Source organism: Haliaeetus albicilla, chromosome 17, assembly GCF_947461875.1.
Source record: "Haliaeetus albicilla chromosome 17, bHalAlb1.1, whole genome shotgun sequence".
NCBI classification, from domain to species: domain Eukaryota; kingdom Metazoa; phylum Chordata; class Aves; order Accipitriformes; family Accipitridae; genus Haliaeetus; species Haliaeetus albicilla.
In genome coordinates this window covers 25,760,751-25,787,057 of record NC_091499.1, presented here as the reverse complement: position 1 = coordinate 25,787,057, position 26,307 = coordinate 25,760,751, and the positions used below count along the sequence as shown (strand labels likewise).

At 37.4% G+C, this 26,307-nt stretch overlaps 1 protein-coding gene across 1 annotated transcript in view; it reads left to right on the top strand.

Moving 5' to 3' along the window:
* Nucleotides 1-26,307, top strand: part of FIG4 (FIG4 phosphoinositide 5-phosphatase) — a 73,091-nt gene that overhangs the window by 1,042 nt on the left and 45,742 nt on the right. The window contains exons 2-10 of the mRNA XM_069805108.1: nt 10,813-10,911; nt 11,956-12,079; nt 15,111-15,267; nt 16,590-16,640; nt 18,644-18,792; nt 21,783-21,911; nt 23,457-23,557; nt 24,009-24,171; nt 24,816-24,913. Coding sequence (XP_069661209.1) covers nt 10,813-10,911; nt 11,956-12,079; nt 15,111-15,267; nt 16,590-16,640; nt 18,644-18,792; nt 21,783-21,911; nt 23,457-23,557; nt 24,009-24,171; nt 24,816-24,913 — 1,071 coding nt within the window. The remainder of the gene's footprint in view (nt 1-10,812; nt 10,912-11,955; nt 12,080-15,110; nt 15,268-16,589; nt 16,641-18,643; nt 18,793-21,782; nt 21,912-23,456; nt 23,558-24,008; nt 24,172-24,815; nt 24,914-26,307) is intronic.

The following is a 26,307-nucleotide window of genomic DNA, read 5'->3' as shown; positions in this document are numbered from 1 at the left end:
CAAAGTGGATTGGAGGTTTGAGTGATAATTGCTTCTTTAGCCATGTGATGAGCACCATGTGTGAGTCAGAATCTGAGTCTTACTGTAAATAACCTGAGATAATACCACTGTGTTTATCATCCTTTAGCTCCCAATCACATTTCTTTGTGTAGTTTCTCTTGTTTCATGGTATGGGGTTTTTTTTCACTTGAGGTAGTTTTGGATAGAGTTAGGTACCGTGGCTTTAAATGGAACAGTTAGCTCTAGTGCTAAGTTCAGCTGTTACCTGCTGTGATAAAGATAGTTTATACACTGAAGTCAGCGTAGCCTCTTGAAAGTTTACCAAAATGGCTCATGTAGGCTGAAAGGAATGCAATTTGGCCTGCGCAAGTGGTCCCAACGCAAAGAAGAATCTGACTTGCAGCTTTGGTTCTGTCAGAAGTAGGTTTGTGCTTTTTGTGCTAATTCCCCATTAAACAGCCTGTGAAACAGAGGAGGAAGATTAAAGCGTACAGAATTATTGGTACCGGTAAATGAAAAACATTGAGGTTACCCTTGCTTTCCAGAACGTTATTTTCTTTCCTATGCCTAAAGGCATTTTGATGGCTGTCTTAATCATCTTACTCAGCATTGCTGGAAAACACTTGTTTTATTTTCAGCTAAATTGTTGCTATATGGGGGGAGGGCAATGGGGAAATGAGTTTCCCAAGTCAGGTCCTGAGTTACTGCATTTAGTTGTTCTTGGCTCACAATTCATGCTACTTTTCAGATAGCTGAGATTTGTTTTTTTTGTGATTGGCATGCATGGATATCTGGCTTCTCTCTGAGCTTTAAGGCTCAGTTGCTGAGAGACAACCTGCTATTTACAGAGACAACGTTATGCTTTAGGGTTCTGTCAGCTAGCTACAATTCTCTAGGCCTTTCAAGTTGATCCTGTTAGTTCAGGAACCACAGCTTTTCACATCTGGCTAGTGGTAGCTGGCAGTATCTGCCCGAGTGGGTGGGTTTGCCCATGCTTTGCTGTGTTCAGCATTCAGTCGGGGCAGATCCAGCAGTCCTGATTGCTTCAGGAGGCAAGATGGTTTTGATCAGCTATGAAAGGCACCGGTTTGTGGATCAGCATGTGCCACTTGAAATGTCTTAGCTAAGTAATGGTGTCTCAAAGCTGTTTCTTCAGTCGCTTCTTGTGGGTGATGAAAATGGAGTATTTTTCCTGAATGTGGTTATGTTCTTACTTAAAAAATGAAGAAGTGCGAATTACAGTGCTTTGAGTTCTGATATTCAAATTCTAGTCCTTTTTTCAAAAGGAAAAATGCTATAGGAGTCATTTTGATGTAATTATTTGAAAAGGTTTGATGCACTTAATAAACTCACAGACTAATGTGGGTTAGAAGGGACTTCTGGAGATCATCTGGTCCAGCCCCCTGCTCAAAGCAGCTTCAACAAGAGCATGATGCTCAGGGCTGTGTACAGCTGAGTTTTGAATACCTCCAGATACGTAGATTTTACAGCCTCTGCAGAAAACATGTTCTAGTGCTTGACCACCCTCATGGTTTAAAAAAAAAAGGGGGGGGGAGGGAGAAATTCCTTATATTAAGTAGGAATTTTGCATGTTTCAACTAGTATCTGTTGCATCTTGTCCATCCACTGTTCACTCCTTGGAAGAGTTTGGCTCTGTCTTACCTACACCTTCTCATTAGGTAGTTTTAGACAGGAGTGAGATCCTGCCAAAGCTTTCTGAAAGCTGAAAAAACCCCAGTTCTCTCAGTTTCTCCCAGTACAAAATGTGCTCTGTCCTCCTGATCACCTTGGTAGCTCTCTGCTGGACTCACTGTGGTATGTCAATGTCTATCTTGTACTGCAGAGCCCAAAACTGGACTTCAGGCTTGATCAGGTCACAGAGAATTTTAGAGGGAAATTGGCCATTACAGCTGATTCAGTGTCACGTTGGGCTGCTGACAGAAGTTTCCACTTCTTCTCTCCAAGGTGCCCCTCATGCAGCCTCCTTTGCATAAAATCTCACAATCATGCAGTTACCAGCTGTGACAGTTAGTCATTGATGTGACAGAAGCATCACCCAGACATAAAATTGAATAGCTTTCTCCTGGTTCAGGTTACTCTTCTGATTTCCCTAAGGCCATAGGCTTGCTAGATACCATGTAAGCACGTGGACCTGGAGTTGTATCAGATATAGGGTAACATGAAACTGTAAGATTCCTTGTGGAGATCTTGAGTGGGCAAGGAAGGGATGACTTCAGTTGTCAGTAGTGGGAGAAACAGTGGTGTTTACACTGATCATACTGCTTATTCCTGTAAACCTTCTCCGTGTTAAAGGAGGAAGAGATGACATGGATGAGAAAGTGGAAGAAGTGGAAATGGTTTAGGGAGGGGGTTTTTTGGTTGATTTTGAGTACGGTAGCATTATTTAAGTCAAACAGGAAAGGCTCTGGTGGTGTTACTGGCGTCAAACAAGAAAGACTCCTAGAGACGAGGAGAAACTGAATTCACAGGGTCAATTGAAGCAACAGAGAGCAAAACTCTGTATTTTCTATTAACATGTATATTTAGGGTAGTTGCTGAGACCTGCCTTTTAAACTGATGCTTTGGGACAATAAATACCATGGAGATGTGAATTCTATCTCCTCTTTGTCCTGGGAAGTTGAAGGCTTGTTCAGAAGTCAGAAGAATGAACTGAAACAGTTGAAAGATAATTGACATTGATCTGAATACATTTTTATTTACTGCTGAAATGCACACCAGAGGGCAGTAAAGATATTTCAGCAATATGACTAGTAAGAAACAAAAGATATTTTCCTCTCTTCTTCAGAAGATGGAACTTTTGTGTATCCCCCAAATGAAGCCCACCTGAAAGCTGTAGGTTAGTTCATTGGAAATTATCATTTCCCTGAGGTGGTGTGACATTAAACAAGTCAGTTTGTGCCATCTCTATAAAGGCATATCACTTGCCTATCTTTCAGGATTTTATGAGGCTTAATTAATATTATTTTATTCTAATCAGGTTCTTCTACAGTCTCCATCTCCACAGTATCCAAATGATTTGCACAAGCTTATTAAGCAATGTGACTAGCATAATTACCTGTAGATTTTTCTGCCCTTTTCCCCAGGGAAAACTGTGGGTTTGGTTTTTTTGTGGGGTGTTTTTTTTAATTTCATTTCTTCTAAAAATAATTGGAACATTTTTATATTAAGAAAAACAAGGTTTGCTTATTTAATGCTGAAGTTAGTGTGTGGTCAAATTGGAAAAACTTTAATGTAGAAGATGATTTCACAGAAAAAGGTACAGAATTTTTACTGAATTAGGAAGTGCACTGATTTATATAGATGGTTATCTGATGCATTTAAAAAAATGTTGAAATTAGTGAACAATCTACTGGGCAACCATTAGCTATCATAATTTTCTAGCTAGAAGTGGCTGTGAAATTTGGTCTCTCTGGAATGGTTTCATGAGCAGAAGACAGCCCCTTTCGGCTGACTGCCCTATTCCCTCTGTAATGGCGTCCTAGGAATGGCAATGGCATAATGGAGCAGAGGATGGAGTTGGGACAAGAGAATGAGTTTTGTGAAACTCGGGGAAAGCACTGTTTCTGCCTTAAATGTCTTGATATACTGCCAGATATATGGCCAATAAAATAGAGAAACTTAATCAACTGGTGTATGTGGGATCTGAGATCATTTATGTGTATGGCAGATACTTGGTGGAATAGCAGTGATGAGAATACCACAAGTTTTGAAGGGTATATGCTATTCAGGCAGAACAAAAATAAAGTTCAAAAGAGGTAGCACCACACTGCATGTGAAAGATGTGCCTTCAAATGTCTGCCTACGCTGTTTTGGTGACATATGTTTTATTTCTTTTGTCCTGTGTTGTCCTGGGTGTCTTCATGTAGTCACTAGATCAATGGGTGAGAGACTCTCTTATAGATTTGGTTTTATTGTGAATCCACTTTTCTGGATGGAGTAGTGATGAGGGGTTTGTTGATAAATGATCACAAATTGATGTATTTAAATGTAATGGAAGGATGAAGAAAAATAGGTATTTTCTTTCACTATTTTTTTATTTTCAAAATGAAGTTTGTTATGGCCCTAAAATTAAGTGAGTATTTTTCCTTGTTTAAAGTAAGAATTTACTTTATGAGTACAAATGTACTGAACGAGGGGTGAAGATAAAATGAGTAACAAGAATGAGGTTATGAAAAAGGGAACAATCAGTGTTGGGGTAGAAATAAAATTAAATATATTCAACATGCAAATTTGAAGATGTAGGCATACTAAACAGTGGAATGACTGTAAATATTTTGAAGTTGTTCAAGTCAAGGGTGGTGCTGTGACTGGAATGTGACAAATGGATTATTTAATCCATCCTGAAGTCCTGTACATAATTTTCTGTAGGGAAGTAATAGAAAATTGAGGTAAATGACATAAAATGCAGTCTAGACTTACAAAGACGTTATCAGATTAACCTGGTTGTTTTGCAAATCTTCATCTAAAAAGTAGATGGCCTTATGTATTTAAACCAAATCCTCTATGGAGGTGCAGTGCCACAAGGAAAATCTCTGGCTTTGCTAATGGAAGGAGGGAGGTTAGTAGAGAAGTCAGTGTGGAGTGAATAAGGAATCATCTCATAGGGTTGATGTTTTTCAAGTAACGATTTTAGGACTGATATACTTCAGTATTTTCAGTAATGTTATTAGCCCAAAATGTGGGTCAGCTCTGATCAGAGTTTTGAAATATTGCAGATAATTAGGATAATCAGAGCACAAGATATCTGCTCCTGAGGGTCATCATTTCTTGCTAAAAGAAATAATTTGAAATAGAATGGTATACTGTGAACCTTCATGCACCTTAGGATAGATTACACACCAGTGAAAGTTTGTTGAGAGTTTATCCATTCAGAAGCAGTAGAAGGGGAGGAAGAGGGCCTGGGTGTTTTATCTGAAGAAGTGATGGGAGGTTTAGCTGCCGATGAAGTACAACTCTGAAAAAGGCAGATGCGATCTTTTGTCATATGGTCATTAATGAGAAATACTAATGTATCTCTATAATGAGACCTTATATGGTATATTGTGTATACTTTCTGTCCATATTCATTTAAGAAATAAGAATTCAACCAGGAACAGGTCCAGTGAGGTAACAGATGCTAGAGATGCCTTGGGAGGAGCAAAGGGACAGCAAGATTTCTTTAGTCTATTGAAGTGAATGCTGAAAAGGCATCCAGTTACTTATGTTTCTGAAAGCATCCAGCAGAATAGGTGCTAAAGAGGGGAAAAGTATTTGGCTAAAGGAAAATATATAGGTTGATGATTAATAGATGTAGCTGAAAATTAGAAGGGAGAATCTTGAGGAACCCCTCAGTGGAGCAGCAAGAGCAAAGTCCTGTTTGGGACAAAAAAGCTTTGGTTGCCCTGGGACAAAAGGGAATTACCGAAAGCTGTGACTGTAGGATGCAGAGTGGGTAGCCGTTCCTACGTGCCCTGAGAGTGGTGGTGCTTGGCAGGATGCGTTATTAAAATTGCTCATCTTGAAAGAGCTTCTTTTGAAGAGTTTCAGCAGATTACGGGAAGCAGACAGCATGCCAACTGAATTTTTGCTATTTTCAGGTACCTCTCTTTGCCCCTTATCATCTCTTCCTTTCTTCATTCTGCCACTTTCTATGAGAGATGAAAGATACTCCCTGAATTGCTGTAGTGACTATAGAAAGAAAGAACATAGTAGAGTTTTTGCTGTACCTTACATCTAGGTGTAATTATTTTTCTCCTGTTCTTTGGTGTAGTAGAGGAAGAAGGCTGAACCTATACCTTTTTTAACCCTATTTAATATCTTGTTTATGCCTTGAAGATTTCTGATCTACAATCAAGTTCAGTATGTATTAAAACTACCACAAAAATTTGAGGAAGAGGCTTTTTCTTACATAACTTTATGCCTGTTGTGAAGGAGGGTGGAGATTTGATGGCAGGTGACAGTTACCATTGCACTGCCCAGTTAAGCATAAATTAGAGACATCATAGTGTGCTGATCCAAAGTCAGTGTTCACGTGAAGGTTTCTCATCTGGCAACCCACTGTGTTTCTTTAGTCTGACAGAAAGTGTGACTAGCATGGAAATACCATCCTGTATTGGGTGCAGGTGCCCAGACGCTGGAGGGCGGCCTCTGTGAGGAGAAGAGGCCGGGGCTGCCCCATGCCGGACATGGCCGGTTCCAGCCGGCTCCAACCACCTGGCACGGCTGAGCCCAGCAGCCAAGATGGAGGCACTTCTGTGAATAATGTATTTGAGCGTGTAAAAAACACTGTGCAGCAGCTGCGAGAGAGAGGAGTGAGGAAAATTGTGAGAGAAACAGCCCTTGCAGACACCGAGGTCAGCGAAGAAGGAGGTGCTCCAGGCGCCAGAGCAGAGACCTCCTGCAGCCCCTGGGGAGGACCATGCTGGAGCTGGGGGATATTTCCTGAAGGAGCTGCAGCTTGTGGAGAGGACCCACGCTGGAGCAGGGAAAAGTGTGAGGTGGAAGGAGCAGCAGAGAGGAACTGTTGCGAACTGACCACAAACCCCATTTCCCACCCCCCTGCGCTGCCCAGGGCAGGGGGAAGGTAGAGGAGTTGGGAGTGAAGCTGTGCCTGAGAAGAAGGGAGAGTTGGGAGGGAGGAGGTGTTTTGGGGTTGTTTCTCGCTATCAGAACCTATTTTAATTGTCAATAAATTACATCCATTTTCCTCAAGTAAAGTCTGGTTTGCCTGTGCCTAAATGTTAGGCAATCTCCCTGTCCTTACCTTGACTCATCACCTTTTCCATCTTATTTTCTCCACCTGTCCTGTTGGGAGGGAGTGAGAGAGTGGCTGGGTGGGGGTCTGACAGCTGGCCAAGGTCAACCCACCACACTTCCTTAGGGCTTTTTGGTTTTAGACATATCCGTGGGCTCAACAGGTATCTTTTGCAAGCATTTTGTATAAGTTCTTAAGTGTTCTCTTATGCTATTTGCAGGTTTCAAAATTGGCTGCATTGGTGCACTGCTGTATTTTTCAAGTAACTTTTAGTGTATTTTCACTTTTTTTTTCCCCGCTGATTAAGCTACGTGTTGCCTTTTTAACTGATGAGTGAAATAAGTTGCTTACAGTTCTAACATTCCTTAATGATAATTAGTCCATACAAAGAAGCAAATCATAGTTTTAGATCAGGAGTTCTAAGAAGTATTCTTCTTAAAGAAAAATAAATAAATAATTGTGGGCAGCATGTCTGGTTTCAGAACTATTATCCTGCCATTATAAACAACAATTTGCAGTAAGAAGTTTTTTGTTTAGACTCCTTTTAGAAGAAGCTATTTTTATTGGTTTGGCTGAATCAAAATATTGATGAAAGAGGGTGCAAAGCCTTTCAGTTAGATTGCTTTGGTTAAAACTTAGTCCCAGGTGGAAGTGACTAATGATTGTTCCTATCTTGTGGTTGCTTAGTGATAATTGTGCAATAAATTAAGCTTCAGTCCAGATCTCATAGCTGCATGGTGCACTGCTGTGGTTGGTACAGTGCACTTGTTAACAAGTTTCAGCAAAGGCCAAGGGCCAACTAAAACTGGAAACAGCATGTTTCATCTCAGGTGATGGTTGAAGGACTCTGCTAGAGTAGTTAGTATGAGGAATTCTGCACAGTTTCTCCTTGTGTACTGTTCTGTTGAGAAAGTACATTTTTGGTCAAGGTTGTCCATTTATCTAAATGCGGTGGCTTTGCTGTGGTGTGGAATTAAGACACTTGGAAAATGCTTCAATTTATTCAGTTGAACTTAGTAATAAATGGAGTAAGAGAATAAGGATAGAAACTCCCAGAAAGGTTTCTGTAGCTTACCTGTGGATTCTCATTCCTTCTACTGTAATGATTTTTGTTAAAATAGTTGCAAACAGTACAGCGCATTTTAGCTGTGATTAATTTTACAATTATATTACAACCTCAGAAATTAATTTATTTGATGTTACATGCTCAGTGTTGTGTTGATTTGGTATTTTTCTTTATTCTTTCCTATTATTAATGTGATGGCAAATTTAATTGCAGTACATGTCACTGATATGGTTTTATTTGGGCTCCATATCATCCAGTAAGACAGACTTATTTATTCATTAGATGCATAAATTTGGCAGTAGAAGCAGCTAATGCTGAAATGTCTTTTTTTTGTTGAATTTTTGCATTGTTAGTTTTCCTATCATCTTTGTTTTCATTTCAGATCTTGAAGGTTGAATATGAGCTGGCATATCATGCCATTTTTCAAGTGATTCTGGGGTTGTTGATTGTTAGCCAGTCCTGAAAACTTCCCAGGCAGAAGTCTAATTTTGGATTCCTAGTTTTGAGGACTAGCCCAAATGCAAAAGTTTTTGCAGATGTTTCCTTCTTTATTGCTTCCCAAGAATATTCTCTAACACATAGTGGGCAAGATTCCCATTTGCTAAATAGAGATTTCCCATTGCCTGGCTTTTGAAGAAGGTGGCTTCTTTAACTCCATTGATGCTGGATTTTGATGCTGTTCTCAACTGACCTTCCTTAATACATTACACAGCCTACCTTTCTAACTTAAAACAAAACCCCTAAATTAGTCCTTAAAGGACTTCAAAGAGAGATTAAGTACCATTTGTTATGGTGGTTGCTACCATAGTCTGCAGATACAATTACTTCTCATCAAATCTAACTCTGCTGCTGTTCTATGCAGCAGGACTTAAAGCTGTGCATAGCTCACTGTAGCAGCTGCCAAGGTGATGCGAGTGATGCATTCCTCATGGTGTTTCCTTATGTTTTATCAGTCTATTAAAATGAAAATGGAGACGTATCCAGCTGAACTTCCTTAGTAATAGCATTTGCAACTGTATATCTATATCTATCTCTGTCTCTTTCTGAGTGTCATGTGCCATGTTCCAATTTTAAATGTGATCTTTGGTCCAAACTGCTGTTCAGACAAGCATCTTAAAGTTGTACTGTTCTGTTTTTATTCAGGATGATTTGTCGGTAACCATAGGTGTCACTTTGGGAAGAAATTTTGCTCATTTAATGAGCTGGACGTGGGGGGGAGATCACTAAGCTGTGTCATAGTATTATGGACTACTGAAAATTGTTTAGCTTTAATTAACAATTTTCAACAAATAGAGAAGCAGCAGTCTTAAAATGCAAACTAACTTATCATCTGTGTATTACAAATGAGTATGATATTTCCCTCTGCCTGTTCACCTTCTATGGCATGAAGAAAAAGGTGGTGTGATGGCATGGTCTAGGCAAGTGTCTGTCTTGTTGGTTTGGTGTTTCTTGCTGGCAGGTGGTACCAGCAGAAGAGCTCCATCATCCACCTTTGTGCCATTCAGTGCCATGCAGTGGGAACTCTGACCCATTCCTTGTTGTTATGATTTCCCTCCTGGGAAGCACTGATCTTGGCACTAAGGGATCTCCTGCGGAGAGTACTCTGACGGGGCAGGCTCCGGAGCCTGGGCTCTGCACAGCAGTGCACTGCTGTGAAAAAAACCAGGAGGAAACAGTTCCCTGTGGCAAAGTGCTGCCTCAAAGGCTTCAGTGAGGGAGTGCTGTGAGGGCATATGACTTTGAAGGGCCTTCTTTATTATCATTTAGGAGTAAACAGCAATGCTTGCCACTCAGTAAGCGCTGTGATGCCAGTGTAAAAGGTGGAGCCAGGAGTTGGTGGTGTTTCCTTTCATAGCTTTTAAAGTTGAGTATTTTATTTTCTTTTTTAGAGCTGTCTAGATGCTTTTGTGATTTCAAGGAGGCTGAAGAGGGCTTTAAGTTCTTCTTTCACCTTAAGTATTTTGACATAAAGATGCTTCTTAACATCTAATTGGTATAAATTATGAAGTTCTGAGGTTTGTGTGAATGCTATTATTGATTTCCTCTCCCACATCTTAAATCCATGTGACTTTTAAAGTTAAGAGCTGGCTGCATAGATCCACATGAATTTGCCATGCTTTCCTACTAGGCTGAGCATTATTAATGAGTTACACCTTGCTGGGTGGTAGCACCACACTGATTAAAAGAATTAGTAAAACAAAAGCTGCTTATAGCAAGTCAGTCCTGCAACCTGTGCTTACTATCAATTCCTTTAAATGTAAAAATTCATTTATAGTTTGATTCCCTTAAATCAGAAATGGACACATTATATGTTTATCTGTGGTCTTTCTTTCCTATTTTAAATGAGATATGTAGCTAATCTTTTTCTAAAAAGTAGTATTTTTAACCAGCATGGCTGGTCAAATTAAACTTGAGTGTTGTGGAAGAACATTGGTGAGAAGTCTATCATAGCAAATCTAAATAAAAAATGAAGAAAACTTGCAGTACTGAAGTACTTACAATTTTTCTGTGTTTAGTATGGACTAGGAAAGACTAGTTGGCAGAAATAGCAGTGGACTACAATATAGCAACAGTAGTTTTAGATCATGGAAAGTTACAAACTCTTGTGTATAAGCTTCTGCTAAATTTTACAAAGCAAATGGGAAGATGGTAGTGACTGGGGCAAGGCATAGTTGGACAGCGCCTGCTGTAATTTACTTTTTTTTCCTCTCTAAACAGGTTTTCACCTTTCTTCAATTAATTTCTTTTCCTCCTTGTGCAGTGGAGAGAATGAGGTCTTTTAAGTTGTAAAGGTTGATTGTATACAAATGTACCTACCTAGGGCACTGATGTCTAAAAGAGTTTATTAACAGTCCATATGGAATATTACGTTTGATGTTAGTTGAAATGGTTCTAGTCTAGAAACTATATAAATGGCATTGTTGATGTCTTGCGTTACAATGGGCTTTGGTTGCTTTATCTTGTGTAATACTCTGACTTTTTTTTAATGTAGCGATATTTTCTCGTTGGAAGTAATCCTGCAGAAACCAAATACCGTGTTTTGAAAATAGATCGCACTGAACCAAAGGATTTGGTTATAATTGATGATAAGGTGAGTGCCTCTCTAGGTTTTTTTCAGTTATTCCAAATAATACCATCTATATGGGGGTGAATTTAAATACTACACATTTAGTCTGTTTCAACAAAGGTATGTTACAGAATTGTAGAGTCATATAACAACTGAGGCTGGAGGGGATTTCTGGAGATTGTCTAGTCCTACCCTCATGCTCAGAGCAATGTCAACTAGATCGGATTGCTCAGGGCTATGCCCAGTTTTGTTTTGAATACGGCTGGAGACTCCACAACATCTCTGGGTAACTTGTTCCAGTGTTCAACCATCCCCACAGTAAAAATGCTTTTTCTTATGATCAAATGGAATTTCCTGTATTTCTATTTGTGCCCATTGCCTCTTGTCCTTTGACTGGATACCACTGAGAATAGTCTGCCTCAGACTTCTTTACTTCCTTCTACCAGGTATTTATACACATTGATAAGATTCCCTCTGAGCTTTCTCTTCTGCAGGCTAATCAATCCCAACTCTCTCAGCTTCTCCTCATATGTCAGATGCATACAGTATTAGCATGAAAATTACTAGTTACAGTATCGGAGAGGCCACAAGATCTCCAAACAGCACAGTCACTTTAATGAAATTTTCCCAAGTTTTTCAGTTTATTACATATATGCTCCCAATGGTTTTCTTATGTTCGGCTATGCTGTTCTAAGTGCAAAATACGTGTAATTACTATCTAGCCAAATTTTTAGTGTTTCTGATACATCATGTCTGAAGCAAAATAAACAGCAGTGACAAGAGTTTTAATAGACACGCTTGATTCCTTTCCAGGAAGTTTATGGTTTAAAATCTTAACACTTAAGATTTAGAAATGTTTGAATTCATATGTGACCATGACTATTTCTATTGCAGTGAACAGTGAATTTTGTGCATAAAATCTTGTACTTGTTGGTAGGACGGAAGCAGGACCCAGAAGATGTAAAGCAGACGTTTAGTTTATTGTATATTAAGTAAATTCTACTATTCTCTGACATGAAATAACATTTAACTACCAAAGAAGTAACTTTAGTGACTTTTATTTTAAAGCATGTGTATACGCAGCAAGAGGTGAGGGAACTTCTTGGCCGTTTAGACCTGGGAAATAGAACAAAGATTGGGCAGAAGGGCTCTTCTGGGTTATCTCGAGCTGTCTCTGCTTTTGGGGTAGTAGGTAAGTGTTTTGTTTGGTTTTATAAAATCTCTTATTTCTTAAGGAGGTGAGGCTTACTGTGTCATTCTGTATATCTTTCTGTCTCCCTTTGATTTTATTTTTTTTTAAACTGAAGATGATTGAGAAAGTTCATTCTCAAAGATAAATAAGTTTCTATGCATTTTGTGAAAACAGGTGGCCAGTACAGGGGTGAGAGTTGTCCTGTAAGTAGTTTCCTCTTTTGTCACTGAGGGAGAGATCTAGGAAATAGCCAAACTCTAGAAGCTTGGTTGAAGATCTCATCAGACTCATCTGACTGTAGGACACAAATCACATGGAACCTGGCCTCCTGAATTCCAGAGCTCACAGAATGCTTTTTTAAAAGAAAAAAGTTGACATCCTTTATTAGGTTGTATTTCTTCATCACTTGCTATTCAGAAAGGTGACTTTAATTTTCATTTTGGTTAACTTTTTGCAGTGACATATTAAAAGATTTCTTTTTCATGTTTGAACAAGTATAACTGCCTAGTATATCAACTGAATTTTTAAATGCTGATCAGCTGCCCATAATCCTAGAGAATTGCTTCAAGGATTTAATATCTTCTAACTTCTTCTGAAAGTCACTACTTTCCTGCCTATTGTCAGATACTGAGGTCGCTACATTGATGGGTGATGTCTCCAAAGTAAAAGTTAATGTGTGCTCTGACAGCCCCCAAGGATACTCTGTGCTTTATTTACATCAATATGCACTTGGACATCTAAATCCAAAGCTGCAGAGGAGGTGGAGAATGCAATTACTTTAAAAGATGCTCCTGAATTTTGCATAACAACCAAAACATAAGAAAATATTACTAGTATTCTAAAGTGGCAGATTAAGCAAAATTTCTTCTATATTCTTTTTGCCCATGAAGCATTTTGGAACTTATCAATGGATGCACTTTTCTGAAATTCCTCAGATGAGGTTTATGTGCTTATTAATTTAAGAGTATTAATAATATGGGTAAATGTAAAGAAGCTTCTAACAGTCTTGCAACATTGGCTTTTTTTGCCCAAGCCATCAGTGCTCACTATCTAAATATGTGATAATATATTCAGTTGGTAAGTGGTTGTGTTCAGTGAAAATTTTGCATCCCAATTGTATGTTTGTTTATATGTACTCTTCATAACAGGAAAGTTTCTATTCTGTAGCTGAACAAATGTATTGGTTATCAGATATGGTGTACTATTTCTAGATATTTTTTTTTTAGAAGTAACATGCTGTCTTAGTGATCTTTAGATTATCTTGCACTTTTAAAGTATATGCTTTAGATGTCTTCTGTCTTGATCCTATCTAATCATATCTGTATAAACATGTAATTTGAGGGAATGCAACTGGTCATGTACTTCTGCCTCCTGGCTCAGGTCAGGAGGACAGGACTATTTTTTGTAGAATTGGAAAGGGCAGCTTTGTTCTGTTCTCTGGTTATTTCATTAACCAGAGACAGTGCTTTCAGTGCACTCAGAATGGGCGTGCTGATAGGCTAAGTTCTGCTTCACTGTATAGTGTTTAAAAGTAGAAATCATTTTTAAATGGAGAGAACCAGGTCAAGGGGAAATGCTGGGTTACTTATCAGACTTTGGTATAACATTTGGTGAAATTCAGAGGATAGAGGCTGTTCATGTAAGTGATTTTGGTACCTGGAGGATACAGGAAGAACTTTGACTGCTATTTATCAACTCAAAGTCAATAGTCAGCTGCTTCAAATGGAAGATTTTGTTTCTTATTGTCAGCAGGGTCTCCTGTCCTTGTGCAGGTGAGAGCATTTTTCCCAGGGGGGCTAATAAGACAGAAGAAAAGTTTGCAGTTCATTCGATCACATTGCAGCCTCCAGCAGTGACAGGGAGGAAAACGTGTGCTTTGCTCATCCTTCTTCTTTAATTTATAATGCAAAGCTAAAAGAACTGGATATAAATACAAGTAAAAATGTGAATTGTGAGGGTTGGTTATTTTCCCCCCAATTAATATATTTGTTGACAGTGCAGCAGTGACTGAGTTTTAGGCTCTTTACTAGTAGCAACCCACCAAAGCAGCTACCTCCAGGAGCTAATTCATGTAATTTATTAGTTATTAAAACTTAGTACTGCTATATGTATTTGAATTTATACATTTGTATTGTATTTAAAGGTTTGATATGCTTTTTCCTAATGATATGTAATAGAGACATCCAAAGAAGCAACTCGGTGAAGAAGCGTGGCTATGCCCTGTAGCAGTCGGCATGGTTGATGGTTGGACTCGATGATCTTGAAGGTCTTTTCCAACCTAAATGATTCTATGATTAGGGAGTGAGGGTGGAGGTTTCAGAGGCCTTCTTTTTATAGGCAATAAAGCCAGACACTGCCTGTCCTACCTCCTCAGCCCTCTGGACTTCAGTAGGGTCAAGTGTTGGTATATGAGAGAGGAAATAGAAAGAAAGGATTACCCCTGATGCTCTGAATGGCTAATTTGGGGGAGATGCTGCTGTAGACAGGGAATTTAATTCCCTGCTGTTAAGGAGGAAGAGCACAAATCTGCTGTTGTACCCTCAACTCCTTTTGCTGTTCTGTGCCCCTACCCAGTAAAGAATACATAAACCTGGAAAGAAAATTGGAGGTTGAGATTCCTCCTTGCTCTGGAAAATTAACCTTTTGGTATCTGAATTAATTGGGGTATGCCTCGCTCTGAACAATGAGAGTCCTATAAAAAGCAAATACAAGTATCTTAAGTAGACAGCAACTTACTCTGACTTTTCAGTGTCTTAACTCTGCTACCTAATATTAAAAATATGCATGGTGGAAGGGAAGAAAAGTAAAAACTATGTACTTCATTGATTAACACTTACTGGAGGTAGATTGTAAGGCTCTGTGTCTATGTATATTTTTGTATGTGTATATATATGCACATTATATATATAACATTAAGAACAAACAAAAATTCTGTGAAGTCTTGAAACAATTCTGATACTGTTTTTCTAAATACGTTTGATCAGATCAACACAAACATCCATCTAATAGCATTTTAATGCTGTTTTAACAGGTTTTGTCAGATTTTTAGAAGGCTACTACATTGTGTTAATAACAAAAAGAAGAAAAATGGCAGATATTGGAGGTCATGCAATATATAAAATAGAAGATACAAATATGATCTACATTCCAAATGACTCTGTAAGAGTCACTCATCCTGATGAAGCCAGGTAAATAATGGTGGTAAACAGTGTGTACTTTTTGAATATTTTCTAAGCAATGGTGAACTGCAACTAGAAATTTCGGTCATGGATTTCCTTCTGTTAGTATGTCAATCAAGCCATTTTATCTTAGTTGATAAATTAGTGTGGAAAATGGAGAATGGGCCACAAGTTCTGTGGCCTCTAACCCGGAGGGTAAATATAACTGTTACAGTCTTTCAGAGCTTTTTGTCCACATCTCCATGTTACCTACATGTCAAAGCTACATCCTAGCAAATGTGCACCAGGAAGCATCCAATATAAACATCGTTCTTACAAGGGCAAAGTAGTGCTAATACTGGTTTATATTGTTTGGGGTACTGTTCTTTCGTTAGTAGCTCTAGCATAATGTTAGTCTCGCCTGAAGAGATCTTTTGTGCCCTTCAGAAAGTGCTGAGTAGATTATTTAATGATTCTGTGCTGTCAGAATCTTGTGAATGTTGCTGTTGTAAAGGGTGATAAACTGACCCACTGGTAAGTTTAGCTTCTTTTTTCCTTTGTGACTTTTTTCTGAAGAAAGAAATTTGAGCCTTTGATCAGCAGGGAACCTTGTATGAAATGTACAACTAGGTCCTGGCAGTGTTTTTATCAGGATGGGGTAACTTCTATGATATACCAGGCAAATGGTATTAAACTGCTTTTCAGTCAGTACCAAGTGTGAATAGTCAAAAAGTGATGGATTATGATAAACTGATGTCAGGTAATAAATCAAGCCAATGGTAACTATTAAAAAAGTTTCCACTTTAAGGTATGACTGATCGTAAACCTCAGTCTCCCCTCTTAGAATGCAGCAGACCATATTATCTAACCTGTATATTTATGGTGTTAGCCATTTTATCATTCATAGACAGTGTTATGGTTTCTTCTGAGAATTTGCAAGGGTATGACAGATTGAAGTAGAAATTTCTTCTCTTGTTCATTTATTTGAGAATAACTGTGAAAGTCTTTAATTCTTACATAGTATTGTTGGGAATTTGCTTGTGTAAGTCCTAGAGAATTTGACCCACATATGTGGAAAATAAAGCTACAACTTTATCTACAACTGCCTAAAGAAATTGAGTATGTATGTGAGTAGACACTGGATTAAAAAAAAGTCTATTTGATGTATTTAATCCAGATGCTGATATTCTAGTGGAATTACCTGTCAAAACAATAGCAGTAAGATAGGAAGGGAACATATGGCAAGAGTCAGTATTTATATGTAGTTTAATTTCAGAGATACTCTGAATGACTTCTTGGGGTCTGTCTGGTTAAACTAATAATTTTCCCTGTAACTTGAATTATTTTGCTAGGTATCTGAGAATCTTTCAAAATGTGGACCTTTCTAGCAACTTCTATTTTAGGTAGGTATTAGTTACTAATTTCTTTTAAAAAACTGTATACTTACACTTGCTATAAGATTATTCTTTTGGATTTTGATACCCAAGATCTTTAGGTTGGTATTCTGGGGAAATAAGACACATGATCACCCTACTTGTCCATTTTTGTCTGTGTCTTTTGAACCTGCTTTCTCCTTCAACAAATTGATTAGGAATGTAGTCTCCATGGAGTTAAAAACTATAGAACTTTTCCACTGTCTGTTGAGCCTTGCCAGATTATGCAGTTCTCTCTTTGGAAAAGTTTTCAGGGGGGTTTGCTTGTCCTGTTAGTTTTTCTTTGTTGATTTCATTTTCCAGAAATAAAGCTTTGTCTTGATTCAGAAGCAAAGATAGAGAGATAGGTCCTCATCTAAGATACACCCTGTGTAGGGTACATCTTTCATAGGGCCTTCTAGGCATTGCTAATTCTCTTGCTTATTGTTTCACAAATGCCATACATAAGACAAGTTTCTGTGTCCCAGCTACTATTACATATGAGATCTTTGGGACAGCAGAAAAATGGGGGAAATGTGGTGATAAACCTGGCAGTAGTAGTTAGAAGACTTTGACTTAAACTAAACAAAAAACCTCCTCTTGCAAGTACTGAAAGGTGTATCAGTCTAGAAGAAACTTCTATTGAAAAATAAAGGCTTTTTGTCGCAACTGTATGTCTGAAGACAAAACCTACCAAAGGTTCATGTCCATTTTGTGGTTTTGCATGGGAAGGCTTTTTCACACTATAAAACCTGAGGTTTTCTTCCATGCTTTGTGTCCCAGCCCTAACGTTGTACAACTTTCTTTTTTTTTTTTTTTTTTTCTTCCCCCCGCCCCCAACTTGGAGATGATGCATATATACTGTTTCTGTGGCAGTACGTAGTGGGGAAAGGAGAAGGTTCTTTTCTCTCTCTGATAAACACATTTATCAGCTTAATTTAAATTGTTCTTGCCTGAAATCATAGCATATTTTTCTGCATGGTTTTCATATAAATCCTGAACAGAACTAGAAGTTAGTTATAACAAAACCTTTGGTCTAAGGGGAAAATGGAGGAATAGCCTGAACAAGTCTTTTACTGGCATACTATTTAAAGCTTCTGTTACATACAAACTGAGCATGTAACAGATCTCCCCCCCCCACCCCCGCAACAGATAAGCCTTTCAGGTTGTTATTATGGGTTAAACTTTGTTATCCTTAGTGATAAATCTAAATGTCCAATGTTTAAATACATTTTTTTATATCATTAATGAATAACTAGAACTTAAAGGAGAGCCAGTAATCACTGATGCTGTCTTAGGCTAAAATGGAAATCTGTGTGTATTTCTGATTCAAGTGTTGTGTAAATTTGGTTTCTCCTTGGGGAAATGAATCCTAGTGGCTTATAAAATTTAGCAATTAGTGTAGAGTGTTGTCAGTATAAAAGACACGAGATGCAGAATTTGTTACCATCATGGAACTAATAAAAAAAAAAAAACTTTTGTTTATTCAGCAGCTACTCTCTTAAGATGCATCTGTGCTGTAATCACAAATTTGAGGACAGATAACGGTTTTTGTGGACCAAATTTCTGGCTGTTTTGAGTTCAGGTAGTAGTCAGAGAGTAGTACTTAAATCTCAGAAGACTAGGTTTTCTCTGTATATGGATATTTGTGGTGGAATAGCTATTTTTGACCTTCAGGACTGCTTCTTGGGACATAGTGAATTAAGTTTGTTGATATGCTTTGTTCAAAAGGCATGTTCAGTTTGCAGTTATTACAAGAATATAAATACAATTTCAGCTATTGTACTGTAAACAGTTTCTATGTTTGTAAAGCTCCTTTTGGAAATAATTTGTATAGTTTGCCATTGTAGAATCAGAGTCTGTGTATCTTGTTTAAAAGTCTTTTTTTAATGGATAAAATAGTATTGTGTTAAATGTAAGTACAGATGGAGAGTAAAGGTTTCAGAAAAGCCCTGTGTGTCTACAATTATTAATAAATGTTAACTGTCTATCAGTTACAGCTATGACCTATCTCACTCCCTTCAGTATAATCTTACTGTCCTGAGAATGCCACTTGAGACATTAAAAACTGAAACAACCCAGACCCGACAAGAGAGTTTTGATATATTTGAAGATGAAGGACTTTCAACACAGGGTGGAAGTGGTAAGCAAATATGCCTAATTAAACTAATGTTGTTGGTCATGAGTACATTTAGAATATGTTCCACTTAAGTTTACTTTTAAGAAACATTTGGGTCTTCTGTATTGATCAGTAGTCTCATAACAGTCATAAGTTAATAAAAGATTATGTAAAGTGCCAATTACAGACATTTGAATTTGAACAATGCCATTTCTAGAGGTGATTAATAATTGTTTTGTTAATTTACATTGCAACTCAGGGAGATAATTGAGCATGCTGACATTTTTTAACAATCGATTATTCAACTGACTTGTAAGACTCCCAATAGGAATGAATTACAAAGACAGTGGGAAGCAATAGCTAATTAAGTACTAATAAATCTTTTTGTTTCATGTTGGCAAATATTGATGACAGAAGAATTGTATGAAGTTAGTGTCAACTTCATGTAGTAAGTACTATCAGGAAGTCTAAGAAAAATCACTGTTTTCAGTTGAAAACTACAGCCTTCACTTTTGATTTAACATATTCATAAGAGTGTAAAGATGACTAGACAGCTAGGGAAACTATTTTCTCTCCCTTTTCTTCACGCACGCGCACACGCACGCGCACACACACACACACACACAAAGTTTCCCCTCAAATTCTTAATATTGGATTTCATTCTGTTGAAGTTGATGTTTTTCATGTTTTATTGTCCTATGACTTGTACTAATTACCTGGATGCTTGTCAAAAAATTACATTTTATATTTTTTTTTACTTTTTGGTATTGTATATGTGACACCACTTTTTTCCTTGTTTAATCATGAAATATCAGAAACAACAGTGCTATCTTTGATTTATACGGAGTATGTTGCTGTAAAAGTGGTCCCAAACAGCTGTGGAGATTCAATTAGCCTTTTTAGACAGTAATAGAACATCATGCTGTTTAAATACATCACTGATAAGCAAAATAGTAGGATAGAGAAAGTCTGCTACTATTTTGCTTAACACTATGGACTTGATATGGAAGCCAGCTTAGATGCAACATCTGGATCTGTGCTTGTATTGGTTATAGAGAGGCTCAACAGCTTCTCTGCATTACCACCCTTATTTGTAGTCACCTGCTGTATAACCTCTGTTCCACAGAAAATATAATACACAGAGAAATATGATACAAAGATCCCTTTTCTCCTAAAGTAACTCTGGTTCTTTGAGATAGTGAATTGCATGACTCGTCTTCCATCTCTTCTAACCCAAAATTAATCTTCGGAGGCACTGAAGGAATTTATTGGTCCTGTTTTCTGTGCCTCCAAAGGGGACTGCGAAGGTCTGACAAGGACATAGTTAAAATACAGAAATGCCTGAAACAATCCCTGACCCAAATTTATGCAAGATAAACTTGGACACTGTTTGTCCACTCTTTTGTTTTTGACACCCTTTCATCACAGCACCTAGAATAGACCTACACTGACTACAATTCAAAAAATGATAATGAATGTTAGGTAAGTAACTAATCATCTTTGAAACTGGAACTTATTATTTTAAATACTTGTAAACATCTATCATACTCTCATTTAAAAGCCTAAAAGTAATGTTGTATACAGTATGCCCTAAATCTAATGGCAAAATGGAAAGATAATCAGATACTGTATTTCCTTTTAAAGAAGAGTGATCCGCCCCCCCCCCCCCCGAAAAAGATACTACTAACGTGGAGATATATATCAGGATATCAGGAATTGGTTGTCAAAAACTACAATGGCAGAAATTACCATAAATTGCGGAGGGAGCAATAATTCCTCCTCTGCAAAGGCTTTATCAGCAAGATCCCTCAGGAATCCATAGAGTGGCATCATCTCTTCTATGTCTTTGTGAAAACATTGGGAGATAAAGATGCCATAACCTTGGCCTCATCAGCAGTATGCTGATAGCACACACAACTCCATTTTCAGTAGATATTAGTAACATACCTGTTGATATGATAGAATATCTGTAAGAAATAGCTGCCTGTCATTCAAGAACAAATTATCACCAAAGTAATGCTGCTAGAAATGAAAGAGGACAAATCGCTGACCAAGCGCTCGTGGCCGGGTTCTGCTGAACGTATACACTCCTTCACCAAAATGGTTACATCTCTTTTCCCTGGGCTTATGGTAAATTGGGTGACTAGGTAGCAACAGTTTGTTCAACAGCTGTATTTTCACCTTCAGTCTGTTATGAGAACTCATCTTTTTCCTGCAGCAGAACATTTGGCTGCTATAATTGACATACATACTGCTACGATATAACGTCCTGCCAGAAACTTTATTTGAAAAAACTACACAAAAAACGTGGGTAATAGAGTTCTTGTCCTATTCCTCCTCTTTAACATTCAGACTCTTTCAATTCCTTTCACCACCTTTTAGTGCCAGTTGTCATCTTGGTCCTGATTTTTGAAACAGAAAAAGGCTCAGGTTCCAGATATATCAGAAATTGAGTTTTAATTTGTAGGTCTACAATAGCTGCATTTCTTGGTGTCAGTGCAGATTAGGAACACCATGCTAAATTATGTAGGAAGAGGATTGGCATGCTTTTTGTAAAGGTGGCCAGGGCTATGCATGATCTTCCAGAGCCTAATAGGTAACTCCAGAGCTGACCCAGATTTGGAAAGCTTATAAAGTCCTCCTATGAAAGTATTTTTGTCTTAACTGAAATTTACAACTTCATTTATTTCCCTTGATATCAAATCCTCTGCTGCTACCATGCAGAGATCTCTTTTCAGTACTGGAAGTATCAGAAACTTCTGCATGAAGGCACTGAAATGCTACAGTGACTAGCAACCGTAGAAAAATTGTAAATCCTCGTAAATGCTGAACTTCAGCATGTGCTTGAAGTTATCTGTGTATGGCAAGCTTCAAGGATATGAGTAAATGATATGCTGAGTTCCAGTCAAGGGAAAATCAAAATAAAGGTCCGATGACCTGGATTTTAAAACAGTCCAATGCAGGTAAGCTTGTTTTTTAACTGTTAATGCATTTTCATTGTAACAACGTCCTAGGTGTATTTGGGATTTGCAGTAAGCCTTACGAAAAGTATGTGTGGAATGGCAAGCTTCTGGATGCAGTAAAAAATACTGTTCATCGTGACTGGCTGCTGTATATTATTCACGGATTCTGTGGGCAATCAAGTATCCTTTTACCCTTGTAACAAATGTTAGTGTATCCATTTTTTTAAAAGAAGTTTGAACATGTGAAATACATTGAATTTATTTGTCATGTAAATACTTTTCAATTTTAGAATGATTGGTTGGCTTTTATTTTCATTACTTTTCTAGGGTTTATGATAAATAAAAAATACAGTTATGTTCTTATAACAGGGACCTGACACAGGTAGAGTGCATTCTCAGTGAGGCACTGTCTGAAAGCATGGGCTTTAGTAATAAAGAACTTGAGAGGATTTTAAGGCTCAGCTGTATTTTTTCACAGGTATTTGAGGAAAGGGAGAAAAGCTAAACCAAACTGAATTGCTGACATAGAAATGTTCTCTTACTAATCTTCTTTAAAACATTTTTTAATAACTGAGATTTGCAGAAATTCTTGTATTTACTCTGTTTCTGTTGAAGACGATGATAGAACTTCAGGCCTGCTGTGTGAAGAGGGTTAAGTAAACTCTAGAACATCTGAAAATCTTTTTTTTCTGACTGTGTTATTTAAAATGCGTAAATGTGTCTATGTACATTGTAGTAGGAGGAGAAAAAGTCCAAATGCATATCACGCTCCAAAGAAATGCCATCTCAACATCTTAGATGATAAGAATTTAGTATATTACAGAGACACCCTGATCATCAACAATATCATGTTAGTTTAAAAGCCTATCAACAAATATCTGGGGAAGCAAATACAATTATGAGGTTAAGGTTAGTGGTGTCTTTGCAAAATTTAATTTTGCTTTTTCATGATTGTAAGGCTGCTGGTCATTGGTTTAGTCCCCAGATGGAAAGCTAAATCTGATTTTGTGTAGCACTATTTCACCTGTGGTCTTAATCAAAGTAGTAGCTGTGGATCTGACCACCAGTATTATGCGTGCAGCTGCTTAGTCAGTGACAGTAGTCTTTGCTGTAGGTATTTGATGAGCAAATGTCTTCTTCCCTCTTGTGCCTCCCTTATGCTAAGGAAGCAGTGATAGTCATGCTAGACATCTGATTCTATCTTTTTTTTGTTTTTAATAAAAAATAAAAAGCCTAAAAGAAAGCCATTACTGTATCTGTAGCTGTTTACCTCTGGCTTTCAGTTGTTGTTACTTAAGTAGTTGCAATTTATCTCCTTTTCCAGACAAACAATTAGAGGGTGACTAATATATCTGATCTGAAAATAGAAGCTCCCAGGCTTTAATCCCAGTATTCACAAAAGCAGTATTTGCAGGCCAAGGTGATTCTTATACCTATTTCATCTCCATTGTCACTTCATAAAATAGAAATACTTCTCTATCTTGTGAAAAGTGGTTGATGTATTGTAATGTAGATTGCATTTTCAGAGTTCTTCAAAGTGATTGTTGAAGAATCTCTCTCCCAGCTGCAAAAGAAATTTGGAAATGATACTCATCGCTGTTAAGGAGATTTTAGTAAATCAGATGTTTCAGTGTCATACACCTCTTTTACAATTTATTTTTGCTTGCATGAAGTAAGTGAACAAAAAATTGCATGTGACATGTAAACCTTAACTTCTCTTTCAAGAACTGTTAATATACGGTCGCCCTATATATGTCACTCTGATAGCCAGAAGATCAAGCAAATTTGCTGGAACACGTTTTCTGAAACGAGGAGCAAACTGTGAGGTAAATTAAATGTGATTTTAGGGGTTTCCCCCTGTCCCCCAACAATATGAAAGCTTGAGCTTGACTGACTGGAGAACTGAAATATTTTAGAGGGTTGTTAGGATTTTGGCTGTAAATGATGCTATTAAATAATGTTATCACAGCTATCATTACATTTTTAATTGAGATAATAAAGCTGTCCTTAAAATAATAAGTCTTAACAGGCTTTTTTTTTTTTTTCCCCCTACACTTAGAGATAATGTTATTTCCCAAATAGAGGAAAAAAAAATAGAAATCTGGTAATATACCTGTAGGGACAAATGGGAATTTAACCTTCAGTGGTGTTCTCACTACAATGATTTGGTGTCTTACAGTTTAATTGTACTCTGTAAAGATCAGTTCTCTATAATGCAGGCAGCTCTGAAGTGTCATGTCTACATCATATGTGTATTTCTGTTTGGTTTTTTTTTAGGGAGATGTTGCTAATGAAGTGGAAACTGAACAAATACTTTATGATGCTTCAGTTATGTCATTTTCTGCGGGGAGTTACTCTTCCTACGTTCAGGTTCGAGGATCTGTCCCTCTGTACTGGTCTCAAGATATTTCAACTATGATGCCTAAGCCACCCATAACACGTACGTACAAATTATTCTTTGTGATAGATAATGGTTAGTGCTGTGTTCTAAAGGAACACCTGAGAGTAAGTGAAAACTAAATTTGCAAAAATGAACAAATTGTGTATGCATTTGTTCTTTGGGAAGCCATAATTTAAGGTGAATCAATGTTTTTTATAATAAACATCAAGGCATACAAACATTCAACTATATAAAAAGCTGCATTTGGTGAAATTAAATAGAAAAAAAATCTCCATCTTAGATTCATGTTCAGCAATGGAATACAAAAAACTTCTGTTTGGACATGTCAGCTTTCTTTTGTGCTCACTTTGTATACAGAGTTAGCTACATTCATCTTAGTATTGTGGATAAAATTTTGAACCTATTGCAAATGGTGGAAAACATCTGGCCTAAGTTTAATGGGGCCGGAATAATTGCTCTTTGTAAGCATGTCATGAAAGTTTTGGTTAAGAAGTGACTTCCAATTTGGAAAAGGGAAGATCTTTTTTTAACAGCTTTTGCATGAAAAGAGGGGCAAGTATGTAATTGTATGATTACTATCAGAGAATTAGTATGTATTTTGTGAAGAGTACTTTTAAGGGAAAATGATTTAAGTGACTCTACAGCTCACTTAATATCATCCTGAATATATGTATTTATTGCAGTGGACCAAGCGGATCCTTTTGCACATGTTGCTGCTCTTCACTTTGACCAAATGCTTCAGAGATTTGGCTCTCCCATTATTATTTTGAATCTTGTGAAGGTACTATATTTTGAATGTGTTCTATATGTTTTCTGATTTTTAATATTATGCTTATTTCTGTAGAGTCTCCGTGTAATTTTGGTTGTGTTCTAAACTAGTATTAGCTTATAAATGGAATATTTTCTTCATAAATCTCATCCTACGCAGTATAGTACATAACCCCCTAACTGCTTCTACTACTGCCCTTCAAAAAAAGAAGTTTCCCGTGTTTATAGACTTCTTCCAGTAACCTTTCTCTGTTGGTTTCAGGTTTTTGCTATTATCCCTTAGATGAGAGTAAGTCCAAATAAATTTACCACTAAATTTAGTTTAGCACTAAAAAATACTAAAATAGCATGGTTCCATGCAAAGTGAGGTTTGTAGGCTTCTTGACACAGATGACTGAGTTATTTGAAATGTTATGATAAAGACTTATCTTCTGTTGTTTGCTCCACCTGGTAGACTTATGGAAGTATGAGCGGGAGGGAAAACTGAAGCATCGAATGCTAGCTAACGGGCAGTGCCATTGGCAGCAGGGCTGGACTAGTAGGGGGAGCTTCATGATTGCTGCAGTAATTCAATTCAATTCACTGCTGTGTGAGAGGCTGTCGTACAAACAGGTGGCACTAATTTTGGATATTACATCTTGTATTTGTGTTGGGGGTTTTTTGTTTTGTTTTTTGTCTGTTCTGATCCAACAATTTTCTGTGGTGGTGTACGTTTCCACATTTGAGTTTAATATATTGATTTGTTTTGCTTGAATCATATCTTATTTCTTTTTAGTCTTTAAAAAAAATGATTTAATTTATCGTGTTGTAGAACATTTTATATTCAGTAGAAAAAAGGATCTTTTATGTGCATGTAGGATCTGTTCCTAGTATTAAAAAAACAGGGAAAATACAAAAGGAAGGCTTTTAAAACTCTTAAGTTGTAATAAATGGCAACTAGATAACCTATTTTCTATTTCTAGAAGCTTTCCTGTGTAGGAGTGCTTTTAAGACTGTCCAAGAGTGTGGAATCAACTTGGGATAGCATTTGTTGACAAGAAGATGATTTTATCTCTTGCAGCCATAGTTTTCAAAAGCCATTGTTACAGTGTGAGTCTAGGCTCACATGACCTTGACACATCAATCATTATATGCTTTTATTCACAGGGCTTTTGATATGGTGGCTGAAAATGCATCTCTTTCTTTCCCTCTCTGTAGATGCTCAAAAACAAGATTCTAAAATTCATGTTCCTTTATTACTTTATGTACCGCTTTAAAAAAAAAAAAAGGGAGTGGGGGGAAGCCCCCCAGTCTGAACACCTTTTTTTGAATGTTGCTGTTGCTTTTACACAAATGCTAAGCACTTCTATCTCCAATACTTTTGTTATTTGATTTCTTAAATGTTGATGAAATATAAATCTATGTCCT